Here is a 17,308-nt window from a genome sequence, read left to right on the forward strand (position 1 = left end):
GCAGAAGATATTAAGAAGAGGTGGCAAGAATACACAGAAGAACTGTGCAAAAAAGACATTAATGACCCAGATAATCACAATGGTCTGATCACTCACCTAGAGCCAGACATCCTGGGATGTGAAATTAAATGGGCCTTAGGAGACATCACTATGAAAAAAGCTAGTGGAGGCAATGGAATTCTTGTTGAGCTAGTTCAAATCCTAAAAGATGATGCACTGAAAGTGCTGTACTCAATATGCCAGCAAATTTGGAAAACTCAGCAGTGGTCACAAGACTGGAAAGGTCAGTGTGCATTCCAATCCCAAAGAAAGGCAATGCCAAAGAACGTTCAAACTACTACACAATTGCACTCATCTCACACACTAATTAAGTAATGCTCAAAATTCTCCAAGCCAAGCTTCAACAATATGTAAACCGTGAACTTCCAGATGTTCAGGCTAGTTTCAGAAAAGGCAAAGGAACCAGAGATCAAATTGCCAACATCCGCTGGATCATCAAAAAAGCAAAGGAGTTCCAGAAAAACATCTATTTCTGCTTTATTGACTATACCAAAGCCTTTGACTGTGTGGATCACAATAAACTGTGGAAAGTTCTGAAAGAGATGGGCATACCCTACCACATGGCCTGCCTCTTGAGAAATCTGTATGCAGGTCAGGAAGCAACAGTTAGAACTGGACATGGAACAACAGACTGGTTCCAAATAGGAAAAGGAGTACATCAAGGCTGTATATTGTCACCCTGCTTATTTAACTTATATGCAGAATACATCATGAGAAACGCTGAGCTGGAGGAAGCACAAGCTGGAAGCAAGATTGCTGGGAAAAATATCAATAATCTCAGATATGCAGAAGACACCACCCTTATGGCAGAAAGTGAAGAACTAAAGAGCCTCTTGATGAAAGTGAAAGAGGAGAGTGCAAAAGTTGGCTTAAAGCTCAACATTTAGAAAACTAAGATCATGGCATCCGGTCCCATCACTTCATGGGAAATAGATGGGGAAACAGTGGAAACAGTGTCTGACTTTGTTTTGGGGGGGCTCCAAAATCACTGCAGATAATGATTGAAACCATGGAATTAAAAGATGCTTATTCCTTGGAGGTTAAAGCATCTGCCTGCAATGCAGGAGACCTGGGTTTGATCCCTGGGTTGGGAAGATCCCCTGGAGAAGGAAATGGCAACCCACTCCAGTATTTTTGCCTGGAGAATCCCATGGACAGAGGAGCCTGATGGGCTACAGTCCACGGGGTCGCAGAGTCGGACATCACTTAGTGACTTCACTTTACTTTACTTTACTCCTTGGAAGTAAAGTTATGACCAACCTAGACTGCATATTAAAAAGCAGAGACATTACTTTGCCAACAAAGGTCCATCTAATCAAGGCTACAGTTTTTCCTGTAGTCATGTATGGATGTGAGAGTTGGACTATAAAGAAAGCTGAGCACCAAAGAATTGATGCTTTTGAAATGTGGTGTTGGAGAAGACTCTTGAGAGTCCCTTGGACTGCAAGGAGATCCAACCAGTCCATCCTAAAAGAGGTCAGTTCTGAGTGTTCATTGGAAGGACTGATGTTGAAACTGAAACTCAAATACTTTGGCCACCTGATACGAAGAGCTGACTCATTGGAAAAGACCCTGATCCTTGAAAAGATTGAAGGCAGGACGGAGAAGGGTGTGACAGAGGATGAGATGGTTGGATGGCATCACTGACTCAATGGGCATGAGTTTGGGTAAACTCTGGGCGTTGGCGATGGACAGGGAGGCTTGTTGAGCTGCAGTCCATTTGGTCGCAGAGTGGACACTACTGAGGGACTGAACTGGACTGAACTGAAACCTAGGAACAGATTACTAGAGGGTACTTCATTTTAAACAAGATAATGACTAAGCCCATTTGTTGTGGTTCAGTCACTAAGTCATATCCAACTCTTTGCTACCCCATGGAGTACAGTAGCCCAGGCTTCCCTCTCCTTTACTGTCTTCAGCAGATTGCTCAAATTCATGTCCATTGAGTTGATGATGTTATCTCACAATCTCATCCTCTGTTGCGCCCTTCTCCTCCTGCCCTTAATCTGGTAAAATGAAAATAAAACATTTTCCTTAAAATCAGACACAAACTGTTGTCCTTGATGTGACTCCAGGATCAAAATTAAAATAGCATAATTGAAAAAATATGTGTGGCTCTGACTAAAAGTACACCCAGAGCTTGTGTCTTCCCTCTGGCTGGGAACTACATGCAGATTAGGTCTTTATGGAAGATTAGTAGTTACTGGTGAGAACTAGGAAATCCCTTTCTGGGTCCACCCATGAAAGTAATCAGACAAGTTCTGCAGATACCCTGCTTCTTTCAGGGGAAAAGCTACCAGCAGAGGACAAACACACACACACACACACACACACACACACACCCCAACCAAACAAAAAAACACTCCCCTCCCAAACCACACTAGACTGCTTTCCTCTCCAAGGAAGCTTTCTGCTAGCTCAAAGAGATGTTTACTTCCTCTGAACCCCTAAAATACTGATTGTTTGAGTCACATATTTGACTATTATATTTTGCAATGTGGCAGCTCTAGTATTATCATTTCAATCTTGTAAACTCTTATATGTCATATCATTTGCTACATAAATTTTCTTTTTCTATTATTATCCATGTCTAAACTTCCACATACAAACAATATTATACACTCCAAATAAGGAAGTAACTGTACTATGTAGACCTTGGCATTTTTCATTAGCTCACACAAAGGAGGTACACAATAACATTTTCATAAATTCATTGATTCTCCAGCTATGGTTAATCTTAATCAGTGTCACGAAGAAAAAAAAATGCTGACTTTTGCAGTGCTTCAAGACTCTTTCCTTATATCCCATTGTTCCCCCCCCCTTTTTTTTTCTCATTAATTTGTTCATTCAGAACAATTGGCTAGAGTATCCTATATTTCAGGTACTGTGACAATACTGGATAAAGAGTAGAAATAAAAAGCTGTGGTCCCTGGGCTCATAGAATAGAGAGATAGCCAGTAATAAATAAATAGTTAAATACAAAGGCAGGAATTTGCTGGTGGTCCAGAGGTTAGAACTCCATACTCTCACTGCTAAGGGCTTATGTTCAATCTTCATCAGAGAATTAAAATGCCACAAGCTGTGGAGTGGCCCCCACCAAAAGGTAACTAAAACAGTAAGGTAATACAGGATAATGGCTGAGGGTCTATAATTACTTCCAGAAAGGTAACATGATACATGAAGGATACATGAAGGATCAGAAGGATCAGAAGAAGTAAGCAACAGAAAAAGTAGAATCGGGGGCAGTTCCAGATAGAAGGAAAAAAATGTGTGGGTAATCTCAAAGAATTGATGCTTTTGAACTGTGGTGTTGGAGAAGACTTTTGAGAATCCAACAAGGAGATCCAACTAGTCTATCCTAGAGGAAATCAGTCCTGAATATTCATTGGAAGGACTGATGTTGAAGCTGAAACTCCAATACTCTGATATGAAGAACTGACTCATTCGAAAAGACCTTGATGCTGGGAATGACTGAAGGCAGGAGGAAGGGCATGACAGAGGATGAGATAGTTGGATGACATCACTGACTCAATGGACATGAGTTTGAGTAAGCTCTGGGAGTTGGTGATAAACAGGGAATCCTGGCATACTGCAGTCCATGGGGTCACAAAGAGTCGGACATGACTGAGTGATTGAACTGAACTGAATCTCAAAGAAGACCATTATGGTCAGAGAATAGTGAGCAAGGAGGAGAATGTAAGAGTTGGAGAAATAGTCAGAACCTCTGGGTACTAGATGCCAGCAGCTTTCCTCCTCCCAGTGTGACAACAAAAAAATGTCTCCAAGATTGCAAAATATCTTTAGGGAAACATAAGTGCCCATAATTGGAAATCACTGGACCAGACTGTGGATCAAGGCAACTCAACCACAAAGGGAGTCTCTCTGCTCTAAAAGCCCCAGGAGAGACTCAGCACTTGGAAATAATACATGCGAAAAAGAAGACAGAGTTAAAAGAGGTTATAAAAGCTTGTCACATTTGTATACACTGGTAAAAACCAGTTTTAAAGAATGCACTTTGAAAAGATATCCATTAACAGTGACCAAAAACAAATAAACCCCATATACACATAAAACCAAACAACAACAAAACAGTCATTTAGGATTAAATTTAACTGAGATATACCAGACACTTAAGAAAATTATTTTAAAGCTCTATTGAAATACAGCAAATAAGTATAAATAAATGGTGTCAATTATTTCTCTAGATTTCTAGATTTGGAGCACACTAATCAAAACCCCAATATGAGGGGATGTGAGTGTGTGTGTGTGTGTGTGTGTGTGTGTTTACAGGTATATGAAATAAAAAGGACAAGAAAAACTACAGTATACCTGAAGGAGATGATGATAAATCCAGGTATATGGGTTGAATGTTGGCCCCCTAAAGATATATTTGACTCTGGGAACACGTAAATGTGCCCTGACTTGGCAAAGAGTCTTTGCAGATGTAATTAAGGATATCAAGATGAGACCATTGTGTAGACATCATCCAGGAACACTTTGAATCCAATGATAAGTATTCTTTTCAGAGTAGAGAAACAAAGAAACCCAGAGAAGCCCAGGTGAAAATGGAGACAGAGATCAAGTTCATGTAGTCACATGACAAGGAATGCCTGAGGCTACCAGAAGTTGGAAGAGGCAAAGAGGAACTCTTCTCTAGAGACTTCCAAGGCTGCTGACATCTGGATTTTAAGATTTCTGGTCTCCATAACTGTGAGGGAATAAATTTCTGTTGTTTCAAGTCATTCGTTTTTTGTAATTTGCTACAGTAGTCCTAGGAAATTAATACAACATGCATCAACACATTGTCAAACTGTAGAGGTTAAAGTATCATGGTACTGACCCAGTGAAAAACAAGCTGATGGATGGAACAGATTAGAGATCCCAGCAACATTCCGTATCATATATGGAAACTTGAATTGTGGTGGAAATGACATGGCAGATCAACCAGGAAAGGACAGACTATTCAATTAGTGGTGCTAAAACAATTGTTTGTTCACACAGGGGGAAAGAACAAAATTAAATCCCTAAATCAACCATACTACCACTGCTATTAGTCATGCAATAGCTGAGACAGGGAAGCAAACTAGGTGTTCATTGATGAATAAATGAATAAAGAAGAAGTGGCATATATGCAATGGTATATTATTCAGACATAAACAAGAATGAAATCTTGCCATTTTTGACAATTTACTGACGGACCTTGAAGGCTTTATGCTAAATGAAGTAGGTCAGACAGAGGAAGATAAATACCATATGATCTCACTGATATAGAATCTAAACAAACAAGCAAAAAACACAAATTCATATCTAGAGAACAGATTGGTGGTTGCCAGGAGTGAGAGATGAGAGTTAGGTAAAATGGGCTGAGGTGGTCAAAAGGTTCAAACTTCCAGTTATAAAATAAATAAGTTATTTGGGATATAATGTATAACATGGTGACTATATCTACTAAGACTTCATTGTATATTTGAAAGTTGCTAAGAGAGTAAATCTTAAAAGTTCTCATCATAAGAAGAAAAATTACTACTACCTGTAGTGTTGCAAGTTAACTATACTTATGGTGGCGGTCCTTCTCAATTTATACAAATATCAACAATGATGTTGTACAGCTGAAACTAACATAATGTTATATATCAATTATATTTCAATTAAAAATAAAAATCTAAATAAAGCCACCTACCAATAAAATTAAAAAAGAACTGTGGCAACAAAACTGTAAAAACACTGTCCTATTTAAATGCAAAACTCTATTTAAATAGGTACGAAAAATAAACCAGTGTTTGTTTTCAACATTTAGAATGGAACTACATATAATTGAGCTATATAAGAATAAATAGCCAAATAAAATGCAAATACTTTCCTATGTTGTTAACAATTAAGAGAAAGGAGAGTACAATTAAGAGTGGGAGTGCTAAAGTCCTCTTCCTTTAATTAAGAGAGAGTCTGTTTGACATATGGTAATGTATATGTTTCAATGCTATTCTCTCAAATCATCCCACCCTGTCCTTCTCCCAGTGTGTCCAAAAGTCTGTTCTTTATGTCTGTGTCTCCTTTGCTGCCCTGAACATAGGATCACTGGTACTATCTTTCTAGATTCTTCCATACATATGAGTTAATATATGATATTTATCTTTCTATTTCTGACTTACTTCACTAAGTATAATAGGCTTTAGGTTCATCCACTACATTAGAACTGACTCAAATGTGCTCCTTTTTATAGCTGGGTAATATTCCATGGTGTATATGTACTACAAGTTCCTTATCCATTCATCTGCCAGAAGGATTGGGTAGATGGGGAGTTTTGAGGGGGATTCAGGATGGAGGGTCACATGTATGCCAATGGCAGATTCATGTTGATGTATGGCAGAAGCCATCACAATATTGTAATGTAATTATCTTCTAATTTAAATAAATAAGGAAATAAAAAAGAAAGGTAGTGTCTATAGCTAATCATAAAAACCATACTAATTAAGTCCCCTTTCTATAGACCCCTTACTTCCTTAGAATAACTCTCATGACTTTAAATTATACTCTAGTCTAACGCTGTGGGTTTTGCTAAAGAAATCTATAGTCTCCAAAGACATGTTTTTTATTAAACAAAAATAGACTCTTTTATTTGACTTTCTGCTATAACAGGCAAGGATTTTGCTTGCCTGATATACTTTAAAAAATTAGAAATGCCTTGATAATTGCCTAGGTTTTCAAGGAAAGCCAAAATAATTGAGGGACACAACTAAATTTGAGGTTCATAAGAATCATAGGCACACAGTCTTGTATGTGACCCTTTATGTGTTTCAAAAGCAAAATCACAAAATGATGAGGCAAAGCATCACAATCCTATATTCTTATGTTGAAGGAAAAGTTTAAGGAAAATGAACCAAGAAAGAAAATTAACAGTTTAAAAACTGATCTTTTTTTTAAACATAGAAATTTAAATTCAAACATAACTTAAACTGAGAATACCTGTTTCAACCAACAATTTCCTCAGATGTTAATTAGTTGCCTACTCTAATCTACATACGTTTAATGGCATATGACATTACTCTAAATATTTTACATACATTAAGTTATTTAATCTTCACAACCATATGACCTAGTATATTATCCTCATTTTATAGAAGAAGAAACTGAGCCATGGAGCAATTATGTTCCTATAACAATCACATTCAATGTCAGGCAGAGAAACATTCATAAACTTTCAAAATTTCTATTGGGCTTACCATTCTCTCAATCTGATGACTCCTTTCTATAAATTGTTTTGAGGTTCTTATTCCATAACATTCTCTATATTTTATATTTGTAGCTTTAAAAGAGGCAAGATAGTAGAATGACTTATCATCTGAAAGGTAAAAATAAACAAAAGATCCATGCTTAGACGTGATCAATTGCTTGTCCCCTTCCCCTATGAAATAGATTTACAATAACACAGCTTATTTCTTCTTAGCATTATACAGTTAGTCATAGTCATTTTTAAAAATATTGTGTAATTTTTATCATCGCATCCAACTAAAATAGAGTGTACTTTCGGAACACCCATTTATAGTGTCTATGCATATAAAATTTTTCACACAATTAGATACACAACGTACACACAACATCCACAACAATGAAAATTCAAACACTGAAAACAATTGCTGACATTCATATAATAAAAATTACCGTTTTCCTTAAAGAATTGTAATATAGGTATATTATAACTAACTGCATTATGAAGCTATATCGAATGGGGCGATCACTTTTTTCTATGCTACTGACAAGCTTACTTAAATACAAACCAGTATTTTAAATTTGCATTTTCTTTTTGCTCATGCAGGCATCAATTCTCTGTAATGGACTCCTAACAAACCACTGTAGCTTCTGTTGTCAAGGGCAAAACAGTTGTTATATCTAACATCATGTTTCTTTTGGTCTTTTTCAAAAATCATCTTGATTTCTTAGCAGACTTAATCATATTCCTTGAAAGTTTGTCTTTGGCTTTATGAAGCCATCTTCTGGTTTTCCCCCTTGCTCTTACTTTGGAGAACTCTCTAGTTCTGTCCTTTGTTGTTGCTGTGTAGTTGCCAAGTCGTGTCCGACTCTTTTGCAGCTCAGCAGACTGCAGCCCTCCAGTCTCCTCTGTCCATGGGGTTATCCAGGCAAGAATACTGGAATGGGTTACCATTTCCTTCTTCAAGGGATCTTCCTGACCCAGGGATTGAACCCATGTCTCCTGCATTGGCAGGCAGATTTTTTACCACTGAGCCACCAGGGAAGCCCACTTCTATCCTTAACCAGGGTCATTTACCTCTTTTTAGATTCAAACCTTGCTTCATATCCTCTGTTTTCTATCTTCTTAACAACTTACTCGTCTATACATTCACCCAAAATATGGCTTAATTCTCATTTGTAATATCCCATTTTTCAGCCTTAAGATCTATGAATGCAACTTATTAATATCTTCTGAATCCCTTATCCTATCCAGAAGAGTTATATCTTTAATTCAGATCCTCATCAACCACCCAGCTAATGTCTATCCAAAACAAAATGACCTTTCTATTAAAAAAGTACTCTGTCTAGATTCTCTATCTTAAATTCTGTCATTACAATCTACTTCATGACCCAGACTGGAATTTTTAAAGTAAACTTTGATTTCTTCCTATTAATCAACAGATTCTGAAAATTTTATCTCCTAAGTTTTAAAACTTCATCATCTTTTCACAAACTCTATTGTCATTAGTGCTGTAGTTCATTTCCTCATCATTTATTGTCTGGAAAATGTAACAACTTTCTAACTAGTACCCTGCCTCATGTTCTGTTTTCCTCAGTTCTATTCCCCACATAGCAGCAGAAAAATCTTTTTAAATTGCAAATTTGACAATATCACTTCTCCAATTAAAACACCTTCATTTTTCTCCATTGCCAATGGGGAAGGAGTCACAGCACTTTACTATGATCTACAAAGGTTTTCCTTGACCTAGGTCCTGCTTACCTCTTGAGCATATTTTTTGCCACATTCCCTTAATAATTTCTGTTGAAACTATAGCAGACTGCTTATATTTGTCTGCATTCACCACACAGTCTTCTTAAAATTTTTCTTACATTATCCCTTTCACCTTTTTATAGACCACTCCACTGAAGTGTAGGAGCTTCAGCTTCAGCATCAGTTCTTCCAGTGAATAGTCAGGGTTGATTTCCTTTAGGATTGACTGGTTGGATGTCCTTGCAGTCCAAGAACTTACCACTGTATTAATTTCCTATTGCTGTTGTGACCAGTGACCACCAATTTAGGTCAAAAGTCTGAAATGAGTTTTACAGGGCTCAAATTAAGACCTGTTTGTGTGTCTGTTTGTTTTTCTGGAGGATCTAAGGGGTGAATCTTTTTCCTTGCCTTTTTTGGCTCCTAGAGGGATCCTCGTTCCTTAGCCTGTGGTTATACATCACATTGTTTTCCTCTTCCCTGCTTCTATTGTCATATAGCCTTCTTCCTTCTTTGGGCTTTTTGCCTGTCCTTTATAAGGATACTGGGATTACATTTAGGGCCCATCCAGAAAATCCAGAATAACGGCTCTTCAAAATCCTTGAAGCAATCACATCTGGAAAGTCCCTTTTGCCATATGAGGTAACACTCATTAGTTACAAAGGTTAAGACACAGATGTATTGGGGTGTGGGGACATTATTCAGCCTAACACAACTTCTATGATATTTTTAAAATACCTTTTTCCCATTATTTATATTATTCCTTTACTTTTTTATTTCTTGAACACATGAAATATTGAAGATGAACTGCATTCTAAACACAAAAGATATTAACAAGAAAGACATAGAGGTTAATGTAGGTTATTTTTTATTATATGAGTTTAAGAAATGAATATGATCAATCTCCCAATAAAGTAGGTAAGCTAGTAAACTGAGCACATTGGACAATAATTCATCCCCACTTGGGAATTCTTTCAAATGTGGTTTTATTGTTATGGGTCATACAATTCTGTAAAATTTTTGACAAAGTCTCAGTCATATGTGATTATAAATACACATACCAAAGACAAAGGTAAATGACTTTGGTTGATTTTCATTTGGTTTAAATGTGGTACTGACTCTCTATTTTTTCACCTAAGGTAGAATAATTCTGAGTTTTTTCTTCTTCCTTTAGTCATAAAACAATGTCTTTTTTCTTTCAAAAATAATGTTTAATCTTTAGCCCTTTAAAGATATTTTTCATGTAATTTTCTCATATTATTAGTTTTTCTTAGAGCACCTCATTGACATATTGATTTTGAAAAATATATATATTACACTCAACACATGATATGATTTGTTTTTATTCTAAAGATAATGTTTTCATTCTTTTTTAAAAAAATATGTATTTGTTTTCAATTGTCTTTGTAATAATGTAAATATATTGCAAGCATCACTGGATGGAAATATGAAACATAGGACTCAATATTGGGGCAAACTGTAATTTAACATCAGTAAAAGATTAATAATTAAAATGCTAATAGCATGCAAATGGAATTTTTATATGACTGAGAATTTCAAGATATTAAGTCATGGAGCACTGAGGCAATAGAAATGTGACCTGTATACTTACCCTCAACAACAAAATGAGTAACAATACCAATGGCAATTCCTATGATCGCTATGATTGCCAATGTGAAAAGAGATAGACTTATAGGGCCCCAGCATTGCTGTCTTCTTTGATATTCAACTTGTGGGTAATTAGCTTGTGAACATTCAAGTGGTCTGTGATAATGGAAAGAAAAACAGTAAGGTAAAAAAAAAAAATTGTAGTACAGTTCTATTCCAAGTCCACGTGTGATATAATTCTGTGAAAAGAGTTTCTACTGCTAATTCACAATAAGATACTTAGATTTTGATAGGAACACCAGGTTTTGTTTACCCTCCCCCAGCACCTCAATCCCTGTATGTTTTAATTAAAGCTCTACTGATGTTGTGGTGAAGGGAGGGCATCTCCCCTCTATATTTTGTCAAACATATTGGCAATAATGTTTGGGTGGTGAAGTACAAAGGCTCATGTAATAAGAAGGTAATTTATCGATAACATTTTAATATTTTAAAAAGAAACTTTTAGCAACAAAGTTGTATAATAATCTCACTGGTATCTCTTGATTAAAAATAAAAGGTTTTAATATGTATACTTTTCAAAGACCTTAAACTCTTTATTAATTGCTTATTTTAAAAATAACAACACAATGGAGAAAAGATAGTTTTTTCAATAAGTGGTGCTGGGAAAACTGGACAACCATGTATAAAAGAATGAAATTAGAACACTTCCTAACACCATACACAAAGATAAACTTGAAATGGATTAAATACCTAAATAGAAGACCAGAAACTATAAAACTCTTAGAGGAAAATATAGGCAGAACACCCTTTGACATAAATCAGGGCAAGATCTTCTATGACCCACCTCCTAGAGTAATGGAAATAAAAACAAAAATAAACAAACAGGACAAATTAAACTTAAAACCTTTTGCACAGTAAAGAAAATCATAAATAAGATGAAAATACAGCCCTTAGAATGGGAGAAAATAATTGCAAATGAAGCAATTGACAAAACATACAAGCAGTAGATACAACTCAATATCAGAAAAAAAAAAAAAAGGCAGCCCAATCAAAAAATGAGAAGAAGACCTAAACAGACATTTCTCCAAAGAACTCATCCAGATAGCTAATAAACAGATGAAAAGATGTATAACATCAGTAATTATAAGAGAAATGCAAATCAAAACTACAATGAGGTACCACCTCACACTGGTAGGAATGGCCATCATCAAGTATCTACAAACAAAAAATGCTGGAGAGAGTATGGATAAAAGGAAACTCTCTTGCACTGTTGGTGGGAATATAAATTTATATAGCCACTATTGAGAATAGTATGGAGATCCCTTAAAAGAAAACCAGGAATAAAACTGCCATATGATCCAGGAATCCCACTACTAGGCATACACCCTGAGGAAACCAAAATTTAAAAAGGTACATGTACCCCAATGTTCATTGCAGCACTATTTACAATAGTCAGGACATGGAAGAAGCCCCAGATGTTCATCAACAGATGAATGGATGAGAAAATGTGATACATATATACAATGGAATATTAAAAGGAAAGAAATTGAGTCAGTTTTAGTAAAGTGGATGAATCTAGAGCCTGTTATACAGAGTGAAGCAAGTCAGAAAGAGAAAAACAAATATCATATATTAATGCACATATGTGGAATCTAGAAAAATGATACTGATGAACTTATTTGTAGAGCAGCAACAGAGACACTGACATAAACAGACTTGTGGACACAGTGGGGGAAGGAATGGCTGGGATGAATTGAGACAGTAGCATTGAAACATATATATTACCATATGTAAAATAGCCAGTGGGAATTTGCTCTTTGGTTCAGAGAGTTCAATCCCATGCTCTGTGACAACTTAGAGGGATGTGATGGGGTGGGAGGTGGGAGGGAGGTTGAAGCGGGGTAGACAGATGTATCCCTATGGTTGATTCATGTTGATATATGCCAGAAACCAACAAAACCTTGCAAAGCAATTATCCTCCAATTAAAATAAAGTTTTTTTAAAGAGTAACAACATTGCTCTTGAAGTCCTGACTACAGTTCTTCCCATTTTTATTAGTGAAACCACAAATTGCAAGTTATACTTGATAAGAGTTCAGTCCCTACAAAAACTCTTCATTTCCATTTTACACTTGTTGTTGTTGCTCAGTCGCTAAGTTGTGTCTGACTCTTTGTAACCCCATGGACCACAGCATGCCAGCCTTGCTTTCCTTCAGTATCTCCCAGAATTTGCTCAAACTCATGAACCTTGAGATGGTGATGCCATCCACCAATCTCATCCTCTGTTGCTCCCTTCTTCTGCCCTCAATCTTTCCCAGCATCTGGGTCTTTTCCAGTGAGTCAGCTCTTTACATCAGGTGGCCAAAGTATTGGAGTTTCAGCTTCAATATCAGTCCTCCAATGAAAATTCAGGGTTGATTTTCTTTAGAATTGACAGGTTTGATCTCCTTACTGTCCAAGGAACACTTATGAGTCTTCAGCACCAGAATTCAAAAGCATCAATTCTTTGGCCCTCAGCCTTCTTTATGGTCCAACTCTCACATCTGCACATCACTATTGGAAAAACCATAGCTTTGACTATATGGACTTTTGTCAGAAAAGTGACGTCTCTGCTTTTTAATACGGTGTCTAAGTTCGTCATAGATTTCCTTCCAAGGAGCAAGCTTCTTTTAATTTTGTGGCTGCTGTCAACCTCTGCAGTTTTTTTGGAGCCCAAGAAAATAAAATCTGTCACTGCTTCCACATTTTCCCCTTCTATTTGCTATGATAGGACCAGATGCCATGAGCTTAGTATTTTGAATGTGGAGTTTTAAGCCAGATTTCACTCTACTCTTTCACCCTCATCGAGTCTCTTTATTTCCTCTTCACTTTCTGCCATTGAAAGTGAAAGTTAGTCACACAGTTGTGTCCAAATCTTTGAAAACCCATGGACTGTAGCCTACCTGGTTCTTTGTCCATGGAATTTTCCAGGCAAAACTACTGGAGTGGGTTGTCATTTCCTTCTCTGATTTCTGCCCTTAGAGTGGTATCATCTGCAAATGTGAGGTTGTTGATATTTCTCTCAGCATTTTTGATTCTGGGTTTCCCTAATGATACAGTTGGTAAAGAATCTGCCTGCAGTGCAGGAGACCCAGGTTTGATCCCTGGGTTGGGAAGATCCCCTTAAGAAGGAAATGGTAACCTAAACTAATACTCTTGCCTGGAGAATTCCACGGACAGAGGAGACAGACAGGCTACAGTCCATGGGATCGTAAAGAGTCAGACACGACTGTGTGACTAACTTTGATTTTTTCACTTTCAACCTTGATGGCAACTTGTGATTCATCCAGCCCAAAATTTCATATGATGTTCTCTGCATAGATGTTAAATACTCAGGGTGAAAATATACAATCTTGATGTACTCCATTCTCAATTTTGAACTAGTCAGTTCCATGTCCGGTTTTAATTATTGCTACTTGACCTGCATACAGGTTTCTCAGGAGACAGACAAGGGGGTCTGGTATTCCCATCTCTTTAAGAATTTTCCACAGTTTGTTGTGATCCACACAGTCAAGAGCTTTCCCATAGTCAATGAAACAGAAGTAGATGTTTTTCTGGAATTCTCTTGCTTTCTCTATGATCCAATGAATGTTGACAATTTGATCTCTGGTTCTTTTGCCTTTTCTAAATCCAGCTTGCACATTTGGAAGTTTTCCGTTGATTAGATTGAAGGATTTTGAACATCATCTTTTTGACATCTGCTGCTACTGCTAAGTCACTTCAGTCGTGTCCGACTCTGTGCGACCCCATAGATGGCAGCCCACTAGGCTCCCCCGTCCCTGGGATTCTCCAGGCAAGAACACTGGAGTGGGTTGCCATTTCCTTCTCCAATGCATGAAAGTGAAAAGTGAAAATGAAGTCGCTCAGTCGTCCCTGACTCTTAGCGCCACCAAGGACTGCAGCCTACCAGGCTCCTCTGTCCATGGGATTTTCCAGGCAAGAGTACTGGAGTGGGGTGCCATTGCCTTCTCCGTTTGACATCTGAAGGGAGCACAACTGTGTGGTAGCTTGAATACTCTTTGGCATTTCCCTTCTTTGGGATTGGAATGAACACTGACATTTTCCAGTCCTATGGCCACTGCTGTTTTTCAAATTTGCTGACACATTGAGTGCAGCAGTTTAACTGCATCCTCTTTTAGGATTTGAAATACCTCAGCTAGAATTCCATCACCTCCACTAGCTTTGTTCATAGTAATGTTTTTTAAGACCCACTTGGCTTCACACTCCAGGATGTCTGACTCTAGGTGAGTGACCACACCATCATGGCTATATGAGACATTAAGATCTTTTTTGTATAGTTCTTCTGTGTATTCTTGCCACATCTTCTTAATATCTCCTGCTTCTCTTAGGTCCTTACCGTTTCTATCCTTCTTCATGCCCATCCTTGCATGAAATGTTCTCTTTTTTATCTCAAATTTTCTTGAATATATCTCTAGTCTTTCCCATTCTGTTTTTTTCCATCTAATTCTTTGCATTGTTCACTTAAGAAGGCTTTCTGATCTCTCTTTGCTATTCTCTGGTACTCTACATTCAGTTGGGTATATCTTTTCCTTTCTCCCTTGCCTTTCATGTTTCCTCTTTTCTGGGTATTTGTAAAGCCTTCTCAGAAAATCTCTTTGCCTTTTTACATTTCTTTTCTTTTGAGATGTTTTTGGACACCACTTCCTGTACAGTGGTACAAACCTCCATCTATAGTTCTTCAGGCACTCTGTCTCCAGACCTAATCCCTTGAATCTATTCCTCACCTCCAGTGTATAATCATAAGGGATTTGATTTAGGTCATACCTGAAGGGCCTAGTGATTTCCCCTACTTTCTTCAATTTAAGTCTGAATTTTGCAATAAGTTCATGATCTGAGCCACAGTTAGCCAAGTCTTGTTTTTTTGCTGAGTGTATAGAGCTTCTATCTCTTTGGTTGCAAAGAACATAATCAGTCTGATTTCAGTATTGACCATCTGGAGATGTCCATGTGTAGAGTCGTTTCTTGGGTTGTTGGAAAAGGCTGTTTGCTATGCCCAATGTATTCTTTTGACAAAACTCTGTTAGCTTTTGCCCTGTCTCATTTTGTCTCTTACCTATCCCAACTCATGTATTACCTGTCCACCCAAAATACCTTAAGTAATTTAAATTATCTTTCTCCAACTTGAGAGCTGGTATTTATTTGCTTTATATTCTGAATCCCCAAATAGGATTCAATATTTAATATTTTACAAGTGAGATATTTTGGAGCAGTTTTTATGTTTTTAATTTTATCTTAAAAATTTAATCTTAATGTATTTGAACTTAAATCCTTTAAATGAGATGATCTTGAGAACATTCTTGAAATTATTCTAGAGCCCAAGAGGTATAAAAATTTTAAAATATGTATGGATGAATGGATAAGAAAGCTATGGTACATATACACAATGGAGTATTACTCAGCCATTAAAAAGAAAACATTTGAATCAGTTCTAATGAGGTGGATGAAACTGGAGCCTATTATACAGAGTGAAGTAAGCCAGAAAGAAAAACACCAATACAGTATACTAACGCATATATATGGAATTTAGAAAGATGGTAACAATAACCCGGTGTACGAGACAGCAAAAGAGACACTGATGTATAGAACAGTCTTACGGACTCTGTGGGAGAGGGAGAGGGTGGGAAGATTTGGGAGAATGGCATTGAAACATGTAAAATATCATGTATGAAACGAGATGCCAGTCCAGGTTTGGTGCACGATACTGGATGCTTGGGGCTAGTGCACTGGGACGACCCAGAGGGATGGTATGGGGAGGGAGGAGGGAGGAGGGTTCAGGATGGGGAACACATGTATACCTGTGGCGGATTCATTTTGATGTTTGGCAAAACTAATACAATTATGTAAAGTTTAAAAATAAAATAAAATAAAAAAAATGTATTTAGGATGCTCATATTATAAATGAGGACACAGACATGGAAACAAGTAATCAATAGACAGTATGAACTATGCCAAAATAAAATTTAGTACAAGAAGAGAAAGCAACCTCTTAGAGTGCTGTGTCAGGGAGTTTTATCAAGAAAGAAACATGTTTAAAACTTTGATAAAAGTTGTCCAGGAATAAAAGAGAAGAAGGGAACAGAGGAAAAAAATATTATGTGTAAAAAATAAAAACAAAAAACACTAGGGAGGTGAAACAGCATTTTGCAATAATAATTATACTGGGAAAATACATACATAAAATATGAATTTTGCCCTTAAACAATTATGTCTTCCAAAGTATATCCATTATGGCAAGTCTTTCACAGCATTATTGTACTCAAAAGAGGACATGGTAAGGCTGGAGGGTTGGACCAGCTCATGAGGAGTCTTATAACCCAAAGTAAAGAGCTTGAAATTGATTCTGTCGAAGGTGAGGTGAGGAAACAATAAAAGTTTTAGTTAGGCTGAGAATTGAGAATAATCACAGAGGTATGAATGAAATTTACAGCAAGAGTGCAGATGGAAAGACCAGTGTAGATGTCATTTTGAAGGTCCAGGAGAAAGGGTGATGGCTTGTACTAAGGCCGAAGCAGTAAGTAGGGTGGAGAGGAGAAAATGGATTTTGCTCTAGTCCTTGAGCTTTGTTGATTTCTTAGCTGTGAGCCAAAGAGAAGATTAATGGCTCCCTTGTTTCTATGATTGTGCC

The 17,308-nt window shown here is 37.0% G+C and overlaps 1 protein-coding gene across 1 annotated transcript in view; it reads right to left on the bottom strand.

Annotated features, from left to right (window-relative positions):
* The window catches only part of LOC109560042 (transmembrane serine protease 11F), a 123,282-nt gene that overhangs the window by 28,346 nt on the left and 77,628 nt on the right, over positions 1-17,308 (bottom strand). The window contains exons 2-3 of the mRNA XM_070790739.1: positions 10,629-10,863; positions 7,281-7,399 (exon numbers count right to left, since the gene is read on the bottom strand). Of these exons, the coding sequence (XP_070646840.1) occupies positions 7,281-7,399; positions 10,629-10,863 (354 nt within the window). The remainder of the gene's footprint in view (positions 1-7,280; positions 7,400-10,628; positions 10,864-17,308) is intronic.

The sequence above is a fragment of the Bos indicus genome, chromosome 6 (genome assembly GCF_029378745.1).
Source record: "Bos indicus isolate NIAB-ARS_2022 breed Sahiwal x Tharparkar chromosome 6, NIAB-ARS_B.indTharparkar_mat_pri_1.0, whole genome shotgun sequence".
Lineage (NCBI taxonomy): Eukaryota > Metazoa > Chordata > Mammalia > Artiodactyla > Bovidae > Bos > Bos indicus.